The sequence below is a fragment of the Ruditapes philippinarum genome, unplaced genomic scaffold, assembly GCF_026571515.1.
Source record: "Ruditapes philippinarum isolate M1 unplaced genomic scaffold, ASM2657151v2 ctg6312_1_1_1_1, whole genome shotgun sequence".
Lineage (NCBI taxonomy): Eukaryota > Metazoa > Mollusca > Bivalvia > Venerida > Veneridae > Ruditapes > Ruditapes philippinarum.
This window is the reverse complement of record NW_026855565.1, coordinates 1-23,556: the sequence shown is the minus strand read 5'-3', so window position 1 is coordinate 23,556 and position 23,556 is coordinate 1. Positions and strand designations below refer to the sequence as shown.

General features: G+C 31.6%; 1 protein-coding gene across 1 annotated transcript; it reads right to left on the bottom strand.

Moving 5' to 3' along the window:
• Nucleotides 1-488: 488 nt before the first annotated feature.
• On the bottom strand, nt 489-12,100 carry LOC132743706 (serine/threonine-protein kinase DCLK1-like). The gene is made up of 12 exons (XM_060732260.1): nt 11,975-12,100; nt 9,628-9,692; nt 8,904-8,937; nt 8,570-8,669; nt 7,975-8,032; nt 7,343-7,462; nt 6,706-6,852; nt 6,170-6,303; nt 5,376-5,453; nt 4,939-5,035; nt 4,609-4,689; nt 489-2,133 (listed from the first exon to the last, which is right to left on the bottom strand). The coding sequence occupies exons 3-12, from the start codon at nt 8,923-8,925 to the stop codon at nt 1,906-1,908; spliced, it is 1,065 nt and encodes a 354-aa protein (XP_060588243.1). The 5' UTR covers nt 8,926-8,937; nt 9,628-9,692; nt 11,975-12,100; the 3' UTR covers nt 489-1,905.
• Between the last annotated feature and the right edge of the window lie 11,456 nt (nt 12,101-23,556).

The window sequence follows — 23,556 nt, the reverse complement described above, 5'->3', positions numbered from 1 at the left end:
ACGATGGTATTAAATTTCAATACCTTTTTAGTATAAATTTACATTCAACTTATTATTATCACCATTGGTAAAATTATTTTTAAAGGCTTCTAAAACATCGCTGCTGGGGTTGTCGCCCTTTCTAAGAAACGAACAGTTGTCAATATAAACAAATACATGTCATTCAATAGAAATCTCTGATGTTCTTAGAGAGCATGATAATATATCCTATATATAAGAAAGTGTTATTGTATAATTTTTTGAATAATATTAACGCAAATATTTTTTGTGAACTTGCATGATGACCAAGATCTTGCCATAATGACCTTGAAATACCCTAATTTTATTTGTCTAACTATACTCGGATATAGGTATTTAAACTTGTATCAACAAAATAACAATACCAGTAGGAGGCAGCTTGAAGGCAGGAACGGAAAAAATAAAAATGGCTATTCGTGTTCATATTAATATGCGAGATATATTTATAGAAATATAGATAAAAAACAATGTTGTTAAGGCAAGAAAATATTTTATTCATTATTGCAGGACATAGAGACATTAGAAGCACCAATTACAAATACAGATGTAAACAGCAATAATAGCCATGCATAATAGTTTTGTTGTTGAGATACTTGTCACAAATGCAACGTTCAAAAGATACTATAATAACGTAAACTAGTTGATATAAAGTGATAATTAATATTACAACAATAAAAAAGCTATATAAGGTACATGTATATTCAGAACATTATTGTAATTAGCATGAATATTTATAGTTTGACATTGAACAACATTTATAATACTAACATTTTCACGAAATAACATAAATATTGATTTATAATTATATACATATAAACGTATAGCTCTCTAACATCGCTCAGGTAAAAATGTATACCTAATATATCGCCCTCAAATGAAATTTAGTATCCTTTGTTAAAAGTCCTTGAATTTTGAAACTACTAAGAATGCATTACAGTCGAATTGTTGAATCTCTTTTAATACAAAAACAAAATCTATCTTTGGAAACTCTGATGATTGTCAGCTGCTGATAACGACAATAACAACAACATCTAAGCATCCGAATATCGTGTTGTTGCAAAGTGCAACTTGTTAACCAAAATTTCTTTGCGCCATCTGTTACTTAAAGCAAGTGCAAACATAATTGAGCCGTGTCATGACAAAACCAACATAATGGGTTTGCGACCAGCATGGATCCAGACCAGCTGCGCATCCGCGCAGTCTGATAAGGATCCATGCTGTTCGCTTACTAACCCTATTACAAGTAGAGAACAGATAGCGAACAGCATGGATCCTGATCAGACTGCGCGGATGCGCAGGCTGGTCTGGATCCATGTTGGTCGCAAACGCACTATGTTGGTTTTGTCGTGACGCGGCTCAATTACTGGGACAATTGCCAATATACATGTAAAGCATTATGTATTTCGCAGACGACAATATTTGGTATCGTCTGCTATCTTAAATCGATAATGTATATTCAGAAAAACGGCGTGACTGCAACCGAAAGGAATGTTCTTTGGAAACATAAAGAAATATTATATAAATGTGTGAACAAACTTCCATGATAAGAAACTTTATGTGAACCTTTGCCATATTGTATCTGTTTAGTTATGCAACTATTTATTTTCGTAATTTTAAGATATTTTTGTGAAATTTAATTACAGCTACCAAGTTAACCAATTTCCGAACAATTTCAAAACTAACTAAAAACAAATTAACAACACAAAATAAATGTATGTGCACTTTTTTACTGCTGGAAATAAAACATGACATGAAACGGTTTATTCTTGAATTTTATAATGATAATATTATAATATTTCATATTGAAAATACCCTAATTATAAGTTCTTATAAGATAAGATCTTATGCAAACTTATTTTTTCAGTTGCATTTATATTTTACGAAAACCTAGAATATTTCGTCATCATTATCTTCCTCTTCGTCTACATTTTTATCCGGTAACGTTAGTTGCGCATGCTTAGGTCCCTCGAAGTATCTAGACTCTTTATCTAGGGCTGTTGCCGCTACAAGTCTTATACCGGCCGAGCTGATTGAAGGTAAAGGCTTTCTGTTAAACCTTGACTTTATCTCTTTTGCAATTGCTGTATGAATATCTCTGTCCGACGCTGTATCAGCCTGCAAAAAAGATTAATGTAAATGCAGACATGCAGAACTTCGTTTAAATATATATATATCTAGGTATAATTGATGAGGTTTAGATGCTACATTGATCTCATCTACATTTCTGTATTTAAGATACGCATTGTAAATCATACAGTCGCCTCATTCAAATGTTGTTTGATGATTCTGACCTACCATCGGATAAAGGTTTCGGCCAAAACGGAATGTCGGAATGATTAATATTGTGGTTGAAGCTTTATATATTCATTTTTTATCTGCTTTTAGCTAGAGATAGGGTTTTTATGAAATATATGCCCTGTCAAACTTACTTAATCAATGTAATCGCTTTTAACGTCTCATGTTTAGAATTTTAAACGAAATATTAATCAAACAAGAGCAGTCACCCAAGTGACGAATGCCCCCGAAAGGGTTTCTTAAGCATGCAGGTATTATGAAGAAAAGAGAATGTAAGTAACTATTTGCTTAATATTGTTCTTTGTATTAGTGTAACTGTAATCTCTAATTGTGATAGCGTGAACCTACAAAATATAAGTGTGACCTTGACCTTTGAAGGAGGGACGTGGTTCCTGGACGCGACATAATGTTGTGAAGAGATAGACATTTGTGGCAAGTTATTTCAAAATCCCTCAATGCATGACAATGTTACAGTCTGGACATGATTGTTGTGTAAGTGGAGACACACGGACGGACAGACGGACATAAGCCTTAGCCGTGACACATTATCTTGATGTGGTAATCATTTGTGCCAAGTTATTTTAAAATCCTTCCATGCATGACAAAGTTACAGTCCGGTTCATGAATGTGTATCTTCAAACTCTTCTCGAGAGAATGAGTACCTTCAAACTATAAGTGTGACCTTGACCTTGAAGGTATGGGTCTTAGTCGCGACATATCGTCTTGATTTGGTACGCATTCATTCCTAGTTATTTCAAAATCCTTCGATGCAGTTCAAAGTTACAATCCGGACACAAATGTGTGTACCTATAAACTCTTATTGTGATAAAATGAAACTTCAAAAATGTAAGTGTGACCTTGACCTTTGAGGTAGGGACGTGATTATTGGACGCGACACATCGCCTGTATGTGGTTTACATGTTAAGTTATTCTAAAATCCTTTAATGCATGACAAAATCACAGCCCGGACACGATTGTGTGTACCTATTTATTCTAATTGTGATAATATTAACCTTCAAAATGTTAGTGTGACCTTGACCTTTGAGGTAGGGACGTAATTCTTAGACGCTACACATCGTATTGATTTGGTTGACATTTACGCCTAGTTATTTTAAAATCAGTCGATGCATGACAAAGTTACAGTCCGGACTCGAGTGTGTGTACCATTTTTCTCTTATTGCGATAATGTGAAACTTGAAAATGATAGTGTGACATTGACCTTTGATGTAGGGACGTGGTTCTTGGACGCGACACATCGTCTCGATGTGGTAGACATTTGTTCCAAGTTATTTCAAAATCCCTCAATGTATGACAAAGTTACAGTCTGGACACGAATGAAGTGGGGACGCACAGACGGACGGACAGACAGACAGACGGACCGACAGACAGACGGTGCGACTTTAATATGCCTCCCTTCGGCGCCATTAAAAGCATAAAACTTGCAATCAGATGTATATGAATAGATAGCATATGGTGACAACACTACATTGATCAGCTAATGCAAGCAACACCAAAATGTGAAATCATTAAACAAGTTGTATAATTATACCAACAGAACAGTGGCACAATGAAATCATAAATGTATTTTCAAACAAAATAGCAATATATTTGTTTTATAGAATTAAAAATAAGATGCCATAGATAAAAATCATCAACAAAAGATCCAGTAAGCATTTTAAAAAGAAAACTCGCACATTCATATAGATTCCGCTTTGTCTTTATTATTTGTAAACAAGTGTGTATGGTGTTGTTTTGTTTTTGTATCCTTCGCGACGAAAGTATCAAAATGTATTCAAATTAAACAGTTAATTATATGAAATGTTCTAATGATTAAGACTTTTCCGACATGCATTGGTTGTTTACTCTTTTTGTGGTAAATTAAGATAATTAATTAGTACTTATACAGCCATAACGCTATTGCAAAGCGCAAAATAGCTGCTACATTTCAGATAAAGAAAAGCAGCCAAACCATTATTATCCTCAAGCTTAGCACAAAAATGACATTTCAAAATGCAAAATAAAATCTTTTTTAAATGAATTAAAAATGTACTACTTTTATCATTAGTATTGTAATAGTCCATTGTGACATAATTTGTTGATTGGTATTATTAAAACATATTGAATAATGAAAAAAAAATATATGTAACAATTTATCGGCTGAAAGATGTGTTTCTCACACAAAAAAAACTTAAATAACAGTACTTGATATATTCTGAATAATATATAAATTGTTCATAAACTGTTATAAAGTGATATTATATGTATGTTTATTAAATAAATTATTATATAACCCACCGTAACCCAGTCATGTTTTGTAACCTGGTCAGCGGAGTAGCGTTCCTCTGGTGTAATTGTTAACATCTTGTTGATTAAATCCTGAAAATATAAAATTTGACAATATGCAGGCATTCTAAATTTTAAACATTTTCGCTTAAGTTTCTGTAAATCTGTCCTTTGTGCTGAACAATTGCTTATGTCCAAGATCATGGATAATGTGGTTATTGATAAAAAACAGTGAAGCATTTCGTAAGGTTTCGTTAAAACATGCGCAAAGGATACAGAACAGCAAGCAAACAAGTCATTTGTATATTCCAAAGTGATATTAAAATATATGTAAAAACATACCTTTGCTTCGCTTGAGATGTTGTCCCAGTATGGGGAAGGGTACTCAAACTTGCCCGACAGTATCGCATCAAATAATTCTTCCTGGTCATTCTTTGCACTATCATAGAAAAATTATGTATTTAATAAGAAACTTTTGACTCATAGTGACAATGGAAGAAAAAATAATACAGATATTAGTGAAGAATCATTTTTTTCTTATACCTAATCAAAACGACACAAACTTATTATAGTTGAAAATTATCAAATCATTTTGGTCACACTTTCTGTAATATCAAATTTGACTTTGAGATCATAATGATAAAATAACGAGCCACTTTATCAATGATATAATTTTCATCTTGAGAATTTGGACATTTTTATGATATGATATCGAAAAATACAGTGTCTTTCTTCACAAAATATTTGCATGTTTAACAATGTAATTATTATTATTTTACCTAGAAAATGGCGGGAATCCGCACACAAGGATATACATGATAACTCCTGCAGCCCACACGTCAACTTTTGCACCGTATCTTTAATAAAACAGAATAGCCTATTAAAAAGCACAATATTTTTTTCTTTCCTTAAATATGTCTGACAGGTAAAGGATATCCAGATGAATGCTTAAACATTGGCAAGAAATTTTCAAGCTACACTTGAATAATGATCATTATACCATCAGTTCCATTCGTTGACAAAATCGTGTATTGCCTTCATGACTTAAACGATTCCTTAAAGAAGGATTCGCGTTGTTTACTTTTGAATTACTGTAGTGGATTGTTAGAATACAGAACAGAGCATAATTTTATGTTGACTTGAACATAATCAAACAAACTGATACAAAATATGAATCAATGGAATATATTTACATTACAGGCTTGTAATTTATAAGTAATAAATTTTGAATGCATGTATGTATATGAGGGTCCAACCGCCCTTTCAGGCACTGAGAGTACGGACCCCGGACATGTCACCATTATAAACAAAAAGGTGAACTAAAAATTTTGAATACAGTAATTAACTGAATGATACTAAATATGTATGCAAGTCGATTTTTGTGATGTAACAATTTTGATGCACGGGAGGCCAATGAGACCATAATATGCATATTTGTGATTTGAATACAATGTCGCGTGAACATTTATATGCCTCTTTTTAAAAGTTGATTTGAAATATATTATTCGCTTTTATAGAAATCAACTAAGTAATTAATTAAAACATAGATTTGTTGTGAATGTATGCTACCTACCCTGTCTCTGATAGAATCTCCGGTGCAACATATGTTGGGGTACCACATACTGTGTATAACGTCTCGTTACAATATGTTGCTAAACCAAAGTCTCCAAGCTTTAAAGACTTTGTACCATCACCGTGGTCACATACCTGCAACAAAGATAAATGTATATTTCGAACTTGAATAAATATAAATCTTTATACACCTTACAATAATAGCATAGTTTTTTAATAACCTTGGCCAAGAAAAAACTTTGATGGATCATGGCTTTAAAGTTTACTTTACGTTAGTGTTACAAAATAATAATAGAAATGTCTTTGTTTGTTTTCAATATGTTGCAAGTTTAAGTGTTGTTGTAAGTTTAAGTGTAACTCTGAAACTGATACACCTGTGAATTCTCAAAGGTAATGTTTTCTCTTACTGAAAACATAAATGTTATTTGCTCAACCGATTTATGTAGCATTAATATCAACTCTTATGCATTGTGCCGTGAAATCTAAATATTCAACGACTTTAAAACAAAACATGATACTAAAAGATTTAAAACATACCAGAAGATTTTCCGGTTTAACGTCCCTGTGTACAATATTATTGGTGTGAAGATAATCGAGTGCACACGCTAGATTAAACACCATTGCGCATGCGTCCTTTTCTGTGTATTTTGTTGCCATAGAAATTGCATCGAATAAATCTCCACCCTGAAATATTTTAAAATTTATTTATCTAGAATATCCTACAATAGGAAAAAAAGGAAATTGTGAAGACATATGCGTTATTTTAAGAGAGTGCCACTCAGGTCCAAATGCCTTAAAACTTAATATTTCTGACTTATATAGATCAATTTGGGCAACTGAAAGTTATGCATAATAAAGAAATATACTCACAATTACATTGAAAATTGTATTATTGTGTGATTCATAGCACAATTTTGGTTAATAGAAGTAATTCCTTTTAAGTATTTTGGGAAGTTTGTTTAGGTTTTTCACAATTAAAATAATCATTAATTCTGGGATTAAAACGAAGTGTACAAAAAATCTCCAATCGATTCATTTTATAGTTTCAAAAAGTTCATCCTAGTATATGTTACAAGTTAGTAAGTCACATGTTATAAACTTTAAATGCAGTAAAAAGATTGATTATATCGGTTTATTGTCGAAATTATTTTACGGCATAAATTCATACAAGTACCTTGACTAACTCAATGACAAGAAACAGTTCTGTGTGCGAATCAAACTCCTCAATCAGTTCAACAATGTTTGGATGTTTCACCTTCTTTAATATATCTACTTCATTTTGTATCATATGCTCCTAAAAATACACAAAACAGTGAAATATTTCAAAATATGACCAACCGGTTGCTCGATATTCTCACAGCAATGATTGATATAAAAAGATGCCTCAGCTGATGAGAACAATGTAACAAAACAAATGTCTAAGTATTGTACGAGTATATACTAGTGAAGGAAGTCCACGTTACTTCAGGCACGAACGGGCACCTGAGTAGCACCACTGATGTTCTGTAAGCTAGCACATGAAAGAGTCCAAAGTCTCTGGCAGGATCGCGGTAAGAAGCAAGTGGTTTGAATTTAACGTCATTAACCCCTCGACCACAGACACTCCGTTTGTCTATGTAAACGTAAACAGGTGTTTATTTATACATTCAAAGTAATTTAATATAATTGTGATACTGGTGGAACTTAAGACAAAAATTGCATGGCAACCATTTTCATATATTTATAAGGACATAACTGGTCATTTACTTCAAGTATTATATTCTTACATCAATATTGCGAGGTAATACATGGCTAGAAATGACTTACCTTTCCTCTACACTTCTCTTTTTCGATTATTTTCAAGGCATATCTTTTGTTTGTACGTCTGCAAAACACGTACGTTAGTTATGAACATATTGAAATATACAAAATGGTTTCTCAAAAGCTAGAAAACCCACGCTAGAGAGAACCCTGCAGTAAAGCGGAGATAACATTTTCTATTCTTTGTAAACAAATATATAAACTTTCTAAAAATGTACACCTACAATGCATTGAAATTAAATATAAGAAATAGACGTCGCGGATCACAAAGATTAAATATGCACTTAATTAAATCAAAAGGTGAACTATCTCGAACTTGCTAGTGTTAAAGATCTTTTAAACACCAACAAATCGTGTAAACGACAGAAGTAAACGTATAATGGAAATACTGAATTTCAAAAGAAATTCAAAAGAATAGAAAAAGGTATTGTTTCTTATAAAACAATAATAGAAAGCAATACATGTATATCTTTATGCTAGGAGTGAGAAAAAATAAATACAAAACAGGACTCAAGAATAATTGATTCAATAGAAACAGATATTTGTATTACGTTAAGAACATATATGAATATATTTAGATATGTAAGAACATGTAACAAACCTATGTATACACTCTTTAACAATTGAGAAATTTCCTTCTCCAATCTTTTTGCCTATTTCATAGGTCTGTGCAAGTGTTGGAGGACCGCCTTGAAACTCCTCTGTAACAATAAATACAATGTACGAAGTATATCAAAGCATTTTAAACATATCTACCACACATTAAAATATTTTGTCGATACTCATTTGTTCTAGGTGTTAAATCAGAAAACCATTTCTTATTTCTACATGAGGTTTCTAATTCTCATAAACAAGGAAACCTTTTTCTTGCATAGCATTTATCTAGAATAGAGATTCACGCAAGATATATTACTTTCATTTTTGGCTCAACATACCTCCATTTGGTCCACTATACATGCGGTACTTTGGCTGCAATGTAATGAAATGTTCCATTGTTTATTACTATATCGTTATAATACAAACATAACATAAAAACATTCATTCGAAACTTGTTAAAGGCAGTATCTACTTTAAAATAGTGAAACATTGCAGCTACTCAAACACATTTATACTTGTATAAATAGTTATGCTCAATGAATCATTAATAAATGCAAGCTACAATCAACAGACATGCAACTGTTTAATCATTATTCAACACATTAAAACAGAAAATATACAACAATAAAAAGATCGACAGACGTATTCGTAATACAAAGTTCATTTTGTACTATAATTCCACTAGAACCAAAGCAGACCGCTTTTCTATAAAAATCTGCATAAGGAACCCAATTAAATGTTCATCCCCCTAACAAGATGACATTTGGTGGGCCTAAATGAAATGCAATTTTGAGACGGAATCAGAGATTGTAATAAACAGATGCCAAAAGGCACATTTCAAAAGCAGACGATTTATTTTAAGCAAAATTGTGATAAATAAGAGGGGGAAATACCACATGTTGTGCTGAACAATTTTCACATGAAAAAAAATTCATTTTAATGACACGATGGCCTTGGAGGCAGTGATCAAATATGGAAACAATGATATGATTTTTTGTTATTAATTTAAGGGAACCAAATGATATTTTATGGTTTATTTGCGATGAAAATGGAAGTTCTTACTGCTGAAACTGCACGTAATTTCTTTGGTGTTTTAGGTGAACTTCTCGGACTGAGGTATCCAGTCTCTGTAAATAGAAAATACCAATAAGAGAACTATAATTTGACTTTTGGTTTCTAAAAAGAATTGACATAAAAAGCAACAACAAAAAAAGTTAATGAAAAAGCAATACATAAATTACAGTAAACTCTTTCAATATTATTTTACCATTGTTAAATCAATTTGTAATAATATGCCAATTAAGTAATTGGTATGCCATCAGGAGTAACACATAAGATAGTTTCGAATAAGCAACAGGCAAAGTTGATTAAGAAGAGTTGTTCTTAAAGTGAATTTGTCAATAATTGAAATAATTAAACACTGATGTTGTTGGCAAGACATGGCGCAATATTACACTTTCTGTATGTAGCAGACAATAAATTGTTCTATATTAACAAAATATCATTATTCAACATACACATATATAAATGTTCATAATAAATGCTATAGAACTCTGTCAACATTTTATTCCCAATAGAAATTTTATATGAATATCCTCATGATACATTTCAATTGTTTTGACAATATTTGAAAAACTTCTAGAAAATGCAGACCAATCCACTTTAATGAAATAAATCAAATACATTATATATTGGTGGTATTATGTAGTTATATACATATATATATATATATATATATATATATATATATATATATATATATATATATATATATATATATATATATATATATATATATATATATATATATACAGTTGACTCTCAATAAGTCAAAATCGCTTTACTCAAAATTCCGGGTAAGTCGAAGTATTTCTAAAGTCCCGTCAAATTTCCTTCTTTATCTTTGTATTTTAACTCCGCTTAGGTCAAATTTTGACTTACCGAGACTCCTGTTTAGTCGAAAAGAAAAATTGGTCCCGTCAATTAAAGTCCAACATATTTTCATCACAATTAGTCGAATTATGAAAACAGCCGACTGATAAAAGGTCGGCAACATCAAGGTGAGATGTTCTCCTTGTGATTCACGATTCACACGTTCCATAGAAATTTTAATTGCCGGTCATCATGTATTATTAACACGTCGTAAAAGTGGCTTTAATCGGTTTCAAGACTGAATTGGTTTTCACAGTTAGATAACAAAATTAAGACTCGTGCCAGTCTGACAGGTGTTAGTAAAAAAACAGCCTAGGTATTGATGTGTGTTATCAACGTAAATGACATTTGTATAATTAATGTTCCGTCATATTGCATACATTAATATGTACTTCCGGTTCACGATAGTTGCTACTTTCGTTTTTCGTCCGATGATCAATTCACTTCAAATATTAGATAAATTGTTGTTGAAATAAAAGTGTTATTGTGCTTTTATTGTAATGATATGTCATGAATGTTTATTATAAACATGTGCTTTACTGATGAATACTGACAAACTTGCATTTATGTCATTGCTTCGAATGTTTGTGTTTATGTTTCACTAATATGAAATTAGGCAAAGCCTATGAACGGGGAAGTCGTTAAAAAAATCCTTTCATTCTTTCCGTTTTAAAAGTGTCATTCGATATTACATACACCGCTTCAGTTTTCACTCGGAACACTCGACGATTATTAATAATCCGAAAAGTTGAGATTTGTTCCGTTATCGGAATACCCCGCCTATTATCATTGACATACATTGTAAATGGCGGAGCCCGACTAGAACTGACACCGAAAATTTCATTGATAGGTATAGAATTCTATATATTTTTTAATTGTTTTTTATTTGATTTTCTTTTAAATATTCACGTGTAGTCTATAGCCGGGCAAGCCAAAGCCCGGACCCGCTTCGCGGGCCCGGTCTTTGACTTCCCCGTATTAATATACATGTATTAAATTATATATTTTTGTTCATAATTTGTAGTTGAAAGTGATTTACCGTCATTTCAACGGTTAAATATTGTAGCACTGCCGCTATCAACAATAATAAACCTACTTCTTTGTACATTCAATCAGGCACATGTATATATATGTACGAATATCAACATAATGGCGGCAGATCCACCTTACTCGAGTTCCGTTTCTCTCGAAGTAAAATGCCCAGTCCCTTGGATTTCGAGTTACCGAGAGTCAACTATATATATATATATATATATATATATATATATATATTATATATATATATATATATATTATATATATATATATATATATATATATATTATATAAACATTATATACATAAAGTTATTATACAAGGTACATCTGATTTAACTTTGTTAATATTCAAATAAGAACAACTGACATACAAACATATATTTTTATCATTGAATAACAAGAAAAATATCATTAAAATACGTGATTAATACGACACATACCCTCATTAAGATTCTTGTATGATGACGATCGTCTGCCAGTCTTGGCTGACCGTAGAGTAACACGTTCTGTGGTTCTTGGCTTGTATGGGGACACATATTTCACCTCTGTAATTTAAATAGAGATTATCTAATATCAATATTAAAACATACATTGATCGATTTAGAAATAATATATACATTGAATGTAAAGAATTCAATTTATTTCACACCTTAAAAAATAAAGCCAAAGCACTTTCAGTAATTGAACCACGTGATGAAATCATTTTTGAATCCAATCTTATCATTTTAGCCTTGTTTTAATCTCAATAATTACTCAATAATTTGAAATAACTCATATATATAGGTATATGAACTCGTCATTGCAATTTGATTGAGTGAAGTATTATACGACAAAATGAATTATTGTGTCTTATATTATATGGGAGAATTAATCGTATCAGTAAAGTTACCTAATTTACTTGCACACAATCTTTTCTATTGGACTTCAACTACAGCAACTTGCAAATTTCAATTGAAAATTGTCAAGAAGTTAACGATTCATAAACAACTCAGATTTCAGACATGAAATTTATGTTTTATGTGATAATGACATTTTTTCTGTTAACCATCCCTTCTTTGTGAAATTAGCTTTTTTCCTTTAATGCTCAAATAACATAATAAATCATGTCTTTACAAAATTTGATATCTGGCAATTAGATATAATAAACAATTGAACGTCAATACACAGCCTGAGAATTACCAGGTCTGCGTGATTACCTTTTATTGATTAATATAGTGCCGAGAAAATTAAATATCATTGTCTGAAATATCTATTGTTCACATTTTGTGCAATTGTCATGCTTTCTGTTTCTTTCATGGGAAATCACCTCTGTACATATTTTTATGATTGCTGTATGTTTTAAAATTGTTATGTTATTGAACATGGTTGTTATGAATAGATCATTTTAACACTATCTTTAGCAGAGTTTACATATATGTTTATGATGAAAAAATATTCATGATTGTTTATACTAATTCTAAAATATTTGAAAAATATAAATATACAATTGATATAATTTTAAATTAATTTTCAGACACAATATTATACTTGTGTATTAATGAAAGAAAACACACAAAAAACAATAAGTAGTAAGGAACAGGAGGACGGGGAGGAGGAGGAATTATGAATTTTAAAATTGGAAGGTCCCTTGACAGGAGTTGAACAATGCAATCGGCACAATATATGACAGTTTTTGGGTTTTTTTTTAAAGAACTGATGAGTAAAACGGATTAATCAGATATCAAATACAGCTCCCACATGACATACTTTAACGCTATAGAATGTTCCGCACAAAATATTCCGGCAACAAATGGATCAGGAAGAAAAAATATGGAACCACTGTGACATGACTCGATGTGTTTATTAATATAAATGATAGACAGTATGACAGAAATAAGTTACAGAAATTCAAATGATCAGTAACAAACATTTATGAAATCGTATTCAATAAATACGAGTATATCTAGTCTTTTAAAATAGCTAGATTACAATATTTGTTTGTGTAACAATGGTGCATTATATAAAAGAATAACACGCAGCCTCGTATAAATGAAATATAATCCTCTAAAACATGACTCATCGCTACGGTGACATTTTTCCGGAATTAAAGGAAATGAATTTTTTTAAGACAAAATGTTGCTTAATTATAAGAGAAAATATCTCAAATACAGTGCTTCTATTGTCCGAACGAAGAAAAATCAATTTACGAATCATGATCAACTTTCAAAATGAAGAGCAAAGAATATTAGTGTTCTTCGTTCTTTCATTTGATGAATATTGGATAAATATTGGTATGTGTCTATGAAATATTAAAATTATAAATCTTAAAAAAGATTGTCACTTCTGATTGACCAAGAATTGTGTAAGTGATCAACACTCGGCTAACTTTTTGACCATGAAATAATGGAATATCCTTTCTCACGGTGCATATCCATATCGGTACCCTCTTTGCGAAATCTGCTGAAACTGTACCCTCTCTGAACATGCACAGGTCATTCTCTGCTAAAAACAAACCAGCGATGGATACCAATCCAGTAAAATTTCATTGTAATAAGGAAAGGAGGTATGTCACGTAGAAAAGATGTATACCACGGAACACTAGGATGTTTTATTTAAGTGCTGATTTGTCATGTGCCCGATTTTCATGTACTGAAACTTCACAATAAGCTACAAAAAATCGACATTTCTTGCTTCGCCCATCACCTCGACATATTTTTCGGGCTGAAATGAACCTGTGGCTTGATAATTTATGCATCATACATATTTAATATGTTCATATACATATCATCTTCGGACAAATGGCAGTATATTGTCAAAAATAAAATGTAAAATTCATAAAAACACCCTACTTTCGGTTTTGCAGCGGCACGGGCTACCTCTCTTCATTTGAATTTTTATATCACAGGTTCCCTCTCATTATTGAACACATAGGTACCCTCAAAGCACGACATATGCTTTTATTTGCGTTAATCGTTAAGTGTGTATGAAATACTTTTTACTTTTATTTAAATATTACATACTTAACGATTAACGCAATAAAAAGCATATGTCGTGCTTTGAGGGTACCTATGTGTTAAAAAATGAGAGGGTACCTGTGATATAAAAATTCAAATGAAGAGAGGTAGCCCGTGCCGCTGCAAACCGAAAGTACGGTGTTTTTATGAATTTACATTTATTTTTGACAATATACTGCCATTTGTCCGAAGATGATATGTATATGAACATATTAAATATGTATGATGCATATATAATCAAGCCACAGGTTCATTTCAGCCGAAAAAATATGTCGAGGTGATGGGCAAAGCAAGACATGTCGATTTTTTGTAGCTTACTGTGAAGTTTCAGTACATTGAAAATCGGGCACATGATAAATCAGCAAATAAATAAAACATCCTAGTGTTCCGTGGTATACATCTTTTCTACGTGTCATATCTCCTTTCCTTATTACAATGAAATTTTACTGGATTGGTATCCATCGCTGGTTTGTTTTTAGCAGAGAATGACCTGTGCATGTTCAGAGAGGGTACCGTTTCAGCAGATTTCGCAAAGAGGGTACCGATATGGATATGCACCGTGTTTCTGATGCAAGTTAAATATTGCAACTCGAGTGGATAAGAAGTTATATAACGCGAACACCCAAGGTATAAAATAATTGTAAAACGGAGTTGTCAGAACAAGTAGGTGCAAGATAAAACGAACATATGAAATAACACTGGCAAAGATATCCGTGATAAAATATCATTAAAATATGATTTAATTAATCTGTTCACAGCCTAGTTATAATGGACAGATGCAGAAATGTCATTTCTTCCTCGCATTTAAACGAATACATCATGATGAAATGGCTGAAAAGTTGCGATTGCCCTTTTAGAAATATTTTCTTTCATATCGAAACTAAAATTTATTGCATTACACCTGCAGATATTTGTTTAGTTTCTATTCAATTATTAGATTTTAGCATATATAAAGAATAGAATATTTCAATATTTGATATAGAGGTTTTGAATGTTAAATAGTTTCCTTTACATTGTTCACATACAACATTGATATAAAGAAGAATTTCATGATGAGCAGGAAAATCAATGACTATATAACGACTCCACCTTTTCGTTTACATAACATCTGCAAGTTCATTAACTTTATTGTGACTTTATAAATAAAAGCCCATTCTAACTTGAATATCGGTATTTTTTTCTCTATTTCAATCGCAGATATTTACAAACGAACTCATGGGATAAAAGGAAAATATATTTTTATGATATATCGCATTTCGTATTAACATAACGTTAGGAATTGTTATGTATGCGTTTTACATGTAATGCATTTGCTTTTTTCAAATAAAACTTATAATTGTCAAATGTTAACAGATTGTATTTACAACGTCCAATAGAAAGTTTACAGCTCACAAACAAGTAAAAAGAGTTTCTTTGTCTTTGATTGAACATAGTTGGTATTTTATGTTAATATGTTATATTACCCTCTAGATTGAGGCAATTTATTGGAAAGCCAATTTAATTCCAATTAAAATTCTATTTGCTTTTAAGCTTAGCAATGTTTGCGTCAAAAATAAAAGTGCATACTGACATAGTATTTATGCAAATAGACACGTCTCTACAAATGGATTCTAATCATGTTTTGGAGATTTATAAAGCTGTCTTATCGGCCTAGCCTTCATGTTATTATCAGAAAATCGTTGTAACAGAAAGAACGTGACTCATATTGCTAATTCTGAAAACCATCTGTCATTTAAATGTAATTGTCATTTACCAGTCTGTTTATTTTCACAAAACCAAACCGTATAAAATATTGAATGTTTTATATCACTTGAACAGCTCTCTAGAGAACACTTTACTCACTAAACATTACATCATATATGACATAATTGATGGATATAACCATGTCTGGCCATATCTGCATAGTCCCATTACAATTCATAGAACGTGTGTTTCGCATTGCAGAATTGTATAGTACTTATGTCATTGTCAGATTATTTACAACAGAATTCTGGAAGGGGTTAGGACTTTAAAGGGTACAAAATAGTGTACATATGGAGAGTAAAAAGCGTGTAATAGTTGTTAAGGTATCTAGAGAAATATAACAATGTTTTCAATGTGCCAGAAATTACAAAAAAAGCTCAAAGAACGCCAGTGTTCCTTTACCTTTAACTATTTTAAACGCCAGTGTTGTCTGAAAATCTATCTGGCTATTTATGACTGACTTCCAAAGAAGCACTCAACAAAGTAAAGATTAAATGCTTTCAGAAAATGAATACGTTACATCAAATACATTGGCTACAAACGGGCAGTGTGTTTGATTTATAAGTCTACAGGTCTATCGGACCATTAAGAGCGAAGTACGAAGTGCGAAGTACATCAATTTCATGTTTAAGTCTGAGTGAAAAATGTCTTTTTTCTGATGAATTACAATAAACAACAAATTGCATTATATTTATTTTGAGATTACTAACTATATATTTCGGATATGACAGTCAACTCGCTTTTCTAACATTAAAAAAAATTTAGTACTAGCACTTAAGGGTACACACTGTGGGTCTCAATTTCTTTTTTCACTAGCACGAGATCTGTCATACGCGGATATCCTTAAATGGTAATGGGATCAAACACAGACGGGAAATGAGTAAAACGCAAGACATTTTGTTTTACTGTATATGTGTAATCTTCCATATCAATCGAAAATCCGAAAATATAAGACTTGACTGAATGATTCACCATTCTAACATATCAAAATCATCTCCAGACGTGAATTCCGCGTCGATAAGAAAATTACTCTGAGTGAATTATTTCAATTTACTCTGCCATACAAAAATAATCTAGATGCATACATTTTTATAAAAGCAGGTTGGAACAATTCGGTAATAAAGCTCTTTTTTATGGTAATATTTAATTCATAAGCGGACTCATATGACTGATTAAATGATAATTTTGAACTTAACCTCTGTAGACCATCCTTTGAAAATTTTAAAAACATATCACCTCTCTAAATAGGAAACCTCTGATTACCAATTTTAATAATATTAATTAAGAAAGATGCATTTTCTTTTCATTTTTATCTAATTATCTATTTTATGACAGAAAGAGTTGATTTGAATTTATTGTTAACTGAATTAACAAGACGTTGTTGTTATAAAATATCTGATTTAAAAATCAAAGAATGCTATGCCACCGAGAACATTTGGAAAACAAGATTACCGGTGTTTTAGAAACTGCATTTACCTTTCCAGTTTGTTTTGATCGAGTGCTCTACAATGGAAGTGTCGAGGGCTATCATTTATAAGATATAAGATGTAATATTAGCTTTCTTCCTTTTCCTTTTATGTTCAAATAATATAATAAATCATGTCTTTACGAAATTTGATATCTGGCAATTAGATATAAGTAACGTCATTGCCTGCGAATCACCAGATCTGCGTGATTATCTGATATTGATTAAACGGAAATAAAATATCATCGTCTGAAATATTTTTTTCAAATTTTGAAATAACCAGAATTTTGTTTCTTTGATTGGAATCCACCTTAGCAAAAACACGACTGTCTTTATGAGCACGGTTGTTGTATGTTTAAAGTATGTAATTAAATCGCGCAATTTGTATTTTTTTACATCTTCAACCTGGTTAGATCTGAATTCCACTTGTAAGGTTAGCTAAGTTAAATATAAGTATAGGATTCATCAATATAATAAAGCAAAGATACTATTCAATATAGTAAATATTATACCATTTCCGTGATATTTCAAATATAATTTAACACAATATAATTCCATTACATCCTTTTCCATCCCTGTCTCCCCACCAGAAGAATATAAGAATACGCGTAATATATAAGGGGATTCTGAGTGAAATTAGAAGCGCCATTGAAGATAGCAAAATATTCAAGCAATTGGCAAAATATGACAAATCCGGTTTTTATAGTTACAGTTCCGGTTATTATAGAAGTCAATCCAAGAGAAGTGAAGACAAAGCGGACATGCAATACAGCTCCTGCAACACAAACTACAAAATATGTCAAACAATACATTCTTGCAGAAAAGGGTTCAGGAAAAATATATTTGTATCTGCTATATTCAACAGTGACAAAACTTTTAACTGAAACAAGGTGTGGTTATAAACATTAAAGGCGTGGTTATGAACGTAAAATGTGTGGTTAAAACATAAAAGGTGTGGTTATAGAATTAAAAGATGTGGATATAAATATAAAAGGAGGACACGACGGTCGAAATATATTCCAGAAATGTTTATATTTAATCAGATTGAAAGATGAAATTGTTTTACACTAAGACCATACTTAAAATATATACAAGTATCTTGTCTTTATTGCATTTATCTAAAATACCAGAATATTTACTACACATTTTGTACTCATCTCAAACATGTAGAAATTAAAAATATAAGAGCGTGAAATGAAAACACTAACTATTTTCATGAATCTTAGAATAATCCTCTGAAGCATGAATCATAACAATTGTGGCGTTCTGTCGGAAATGAAGAAAATGACAATTCTGTGTTGTAAGACAAAATAATGTATTATTGTAAAAAAAACTGTCTCAAGTACGGTTTTGCTATTGTCCTCCAGAAATTCATTAACGAAGCTGATTATTTAATTCCAAACAAACGGAAATCAACTTAAGAAAGAAACATACCAGTGTTCTTTGTACTGAGTTGCAAAAGAACTGTGTACTTGGTAACAGGGAAATGTTGTATATATTGTTTAAGTAAAATATTGGCATTTTCGTAATTGTTGTCAAAATTCGAAGAAATGTTACAGTACCGACTACACGATGGTTTACATTTAATTGAAATTTGAATATTATTATGATACAAGTGTTCAGTGATTAATAAGCTAGATTAACCCATTGCTTCATGAGCATTTTGTGAAAAATGGCTGTTTTCATTGAAAAGTCTCCCGTTACAAGTTCAAATTGCTATAATACTATAAAAACTGCTTCAACACTAATCAAACTTGGCACAAATGTTGACTGGACCATTGCCCTTGCAACAACATGCTCAGGCTTAAATTTTCTGTTACCATGGCAACGAGGGGACATCTCAAAATTGCCAAAAATCACTATTTTGCGTTGATTTTTTCCATCAAAATTGATTTCAAAGTGCTGCAACTTCTCAATGGATTGAGATAGAGTCAAATGCTTTTCAGCGTTGGTTACACGTTACCTTATGATCAATCTGGGGTCATTTACAGCCTCTCACAAGTCCAAAATTTTCTTGGCGATGAGGGGGACTCCGCCCCCCTTCAAACCCCCCCAAACAGAAGGGGGCACATCCCCCTTTCTGGCAACCCCCTGATGTATCTTTTGGTTGGGGGGCCGCGCCGAAAAAAGGGTCACTTTTTTTAACAACATTTCTCAAACAAAAACAAGTGTTTGGGGCCTAAATAAGGCATTTTTTCATCATTTGAGACAACAAAAGGGGGGGGGGGTGAAAAAGGCGTTAAAAGGCGTGTATATGAAGTAATGGGTTAACAGAAAATGATGAAAATACTTGAAATTACCCTAAATCGCGTTTTTTCATGTTTAAACATGGCCTGTCATATAAATTTGAAGAAAAATTGTTGTTTTGTAGATTTTTTTATTTTTTTCATTAACCCATTGCTTCATGAGCATTTTGTGAAAAATGGCTGTTTTCATTGAAAAGTCTCCCGTTACAAGTTCAAATTGCTATAATACTATAAAAACTGCTTCAACACTAATCAAACTTGGCACAAATGTTGACTGGACCATTTTCCTTGCAACAACATGCTCAGGCTTAAATTTTCTGTTACCATGGCAACGAGGGGACATCTCAAAATTGCCAAAAATCACTATTTTGCGTTGATTTTTTCCATCAAAATTGATTTCAAAGTGCTGCAACTTCTCAATGGATTGAGATAGAGTCAAATGCTTTTCAGCGTTGGTTACACGTTACCTTATGATCAATCTGGGGTCATTTACAGCCTCTCACAAGTCCAAAATTTTCTTGGCGATGAGGGGGACTCCGCCCCCCTTCAAACCCCCCCAAACAGAAGGGGGCACATCCCCCTTCTGGCAACCCCCTGATGTATCTTTTGGTTGGGGGGCCGCGCCGAAAAAAGGGTCACTTTTTTTAACAACATTTCTCAAACAAAAACAAGTGTTTGGGGCCTAAATAAGGCATTTTTTCATCATTTGAGACAACAAAAGGGGGGGGGTGAAAAAGGCGTTAAAAGGCGTGTATATGAAGTAATGGGTTAAGCTATATCTATTACTCATATGCCTATGGTATAAAATAAATTTTGAAGTAATATTTCCGGAACACATGCAAGATAAAGCAGTAGTATAGTATACGATAGGAAGTGCAGTGTCGGGAATAAAATAACAGTAAAATATGTTTAAAGTAATTAGTTCACAGACGAGAAATAAGAGGGAAAACATAGAAATGTAATTTGTACCTCGCATTTAAACGAGTATCTAATGTGGTGTATGCCATAAACAGCATCACACAAATATGTCTCGCTGATACATTTCTAAATGAAAGGATAAGAGCAGCTGCGCAATTTAAAATGTGTATGTCTCAGCATTATTCTACAAAAAATGAACCTGTTCACCCATTCGGAACAACTCGTCTTATTCGGAACTTCTCGGCTATTATCCTATCCGAAGACTGGCGAAAAGGGCCGTAAACTTGCTATTTACCTCGCCTATTACCCATTATTATCGTCATAATAAAAGGGCGGGAGGTTGTGATTCGCACTAATGGCATTTTTGCAGATATTTACAAGCAAACTCGTGTATAAGGTTCTGTCACAAAATCTTATTCAACACTGGTTTTGCCTGTGTTTAGAAGTCAGTATCAATTTATTTAAGGTAAAAAATCAAATATAGATTGCATATTGCTGTTATATAATCGTTCAGTAGATCAAAATATCAATAAGCATGTTGCAATTCTTCTTCTGGCATTTACAGAACACTTGCGTATTCAGCTTGTAATTTGTAGAATTATTTATAAGATAAATTACCGCCTTTCCCAAGCTCAAGCAATTTAACACCAAAAAAAAGATTGTAAATATCAATCTGTTTCAAAAAAATTTAAGGTAGTAATAAAAAGTAAGATTTCTTTAATTAAGGAACAGCAGAACGTAAGAAATTATTATGGTTTTCCATGAATTTTTATGGTTTAACATGAATCTTCGAATTCCCCTGAATCTGTCTGATAGATAGATAAAAGATCACTTACAATTTAAAGTTTGGAGCCAAAATGTTTCCTTCCATTATTTGTTTATAAACTATCGCGTTGAGCATTCGGATTTATACAATGCCTTGAAAACCAACTTAATTACAAATTCATTTCTTTTTTTATCTCAGAACGCTTGACATCCCGTATCAAGAGCATACATCTGTGTAATTATGCAAATAGACCTGTCTCTACAAAGTGTTTCTTTTCACGTTTTTTGGAGTTTTAAACAGTTTCTTATCGACCTAGACTCTATATAATTTCTCAGAAACCGTGGCAGCAGAAGAAATGTGACTCATATTGCTTTGTTCTGAAAACTATCTGTTATTAAAATGAAAACCAGTCTGTTTGTTTTTACGAAATACCGTATAAATGTCAACTCTGTTATATAACCTGAACCGTATAAAAAATATCAACTGTGTTATATAACTTGAACCGTATAAAATGTTTACTGTGTTTTATAACTTGAGCAACTGTCACGACTAAACATAACATCATGTAAGACTTAACTTAAGGATGAATGACCGCATTAAAAGCAATATTTTAAACGTTCTATGAAGGTTTATTTATCAAATTAAGAACACGTATTTTGAATGTGATATAAAATATTTAGAATTATGTCTTTATTATGGATATTTAAAATGTGATCTCAAATTTGCCACACAAAAAAGATAAAATACCAATTTCCAAAATTTCAATTTTATTGCATGAAACATGATACAATGTCTAAATAAAATATCGGCTAAAGGATTTGTTTAATGTATTTAAAGGGCAAAACAATTTTATATCACCAATACAAACTGTCTTAATGAAGAAGAATAACCGTTATTCAAGAAATTGGGTATACAATTATCAACCATGATAGTAAATTTGCTTTCACCAAGTTTGAAAAGAAATATATGAACAACTGACTTTTTCAGCGTTAACCTTTATTTATGATGATTATGTTAGGCTTTAAAAATTATATGTATTACACTTTTTAAAAAAAAGCAAAACCCAGCTTTAAAGGAATTCAGTTTTAAATGAGAAAGTTTGGGCCCGGATCTTTACCGGCGTTGTCTGTTTCAATCAATATTGTACATGTACATTCTTTCAAAATATATTTCAGGCAACAGAAGGGCAAAATATTTCTCCCATTAAATATTTATCTATAAAAATGCAATTTATATGACTAATAACATAACATATGACAAAAGATAAATTACAGCTAGCTTGACATTATCATATGCTTTGTTTTATTAAGATAACCTTTAATATTCAGTTTGAAATTAAACTATTTACATTAGATGTTAACATGTCATTTTATGCAATAATATAAGTGATTGATTCCCCGGAGATAACAATGGCTTATGGGTGTTTCTGTCGATATGCATTTATTACATAAAATTGTTGATTATACACACATGGAGATTATTATAATTGTCTGTTTGAATTTTGTACAAAAGTGAATATGGTTAGAAAATTAACTACAAATTAATATTATATGTTATCCAGGTGTGGATTGCGATACAAAGGCATGACAAAAATTCTTAAAATCAAGAAAACTTTTTTTTCTTAAAGGTGAATGGTGGGACAGGACACATTAGATTTTATTGACGTAATATTTATTTAGGAATTTGTTATTATTGGTTATTATCATTTTTCGAATATGGTAATCTATTCTTTCTATTCGGATTTTTATCAAATAAATGCCAGCACTGTATGTTGATGAGTTTTGAGCTTTGCTACTTTCACGATGATCTCGGATCATCCATTTAGTATTAAAAACAAAAGAAAATTTAAAAAATTAAATTTATTTTTTTTTAAGGAATGCTTGAATTTATA

Bases quoted from the DNA above. Each gene is read 5' to 3' on its own strand.
- LOC132743706 (XM_060732260.1), bottom strand. From the start codon at position 8,925: ATGTATAGTGGACCAAATGGAG. The intron at 8,670-8,903 runs GTATGTTGAGCC...TTATTGTTACAG, and splicing joins GTATAGTGGACCAAATGGAG to AGGAGTTTCAAGGCGGTCCT. The intron at 5,036-5,375 runs GTAAAATAATAA...TTTCTATGATAG, and splicing joins GGATTCCCGCCATTTTCTAG to TGCAAAGAATGACCAGGAAG.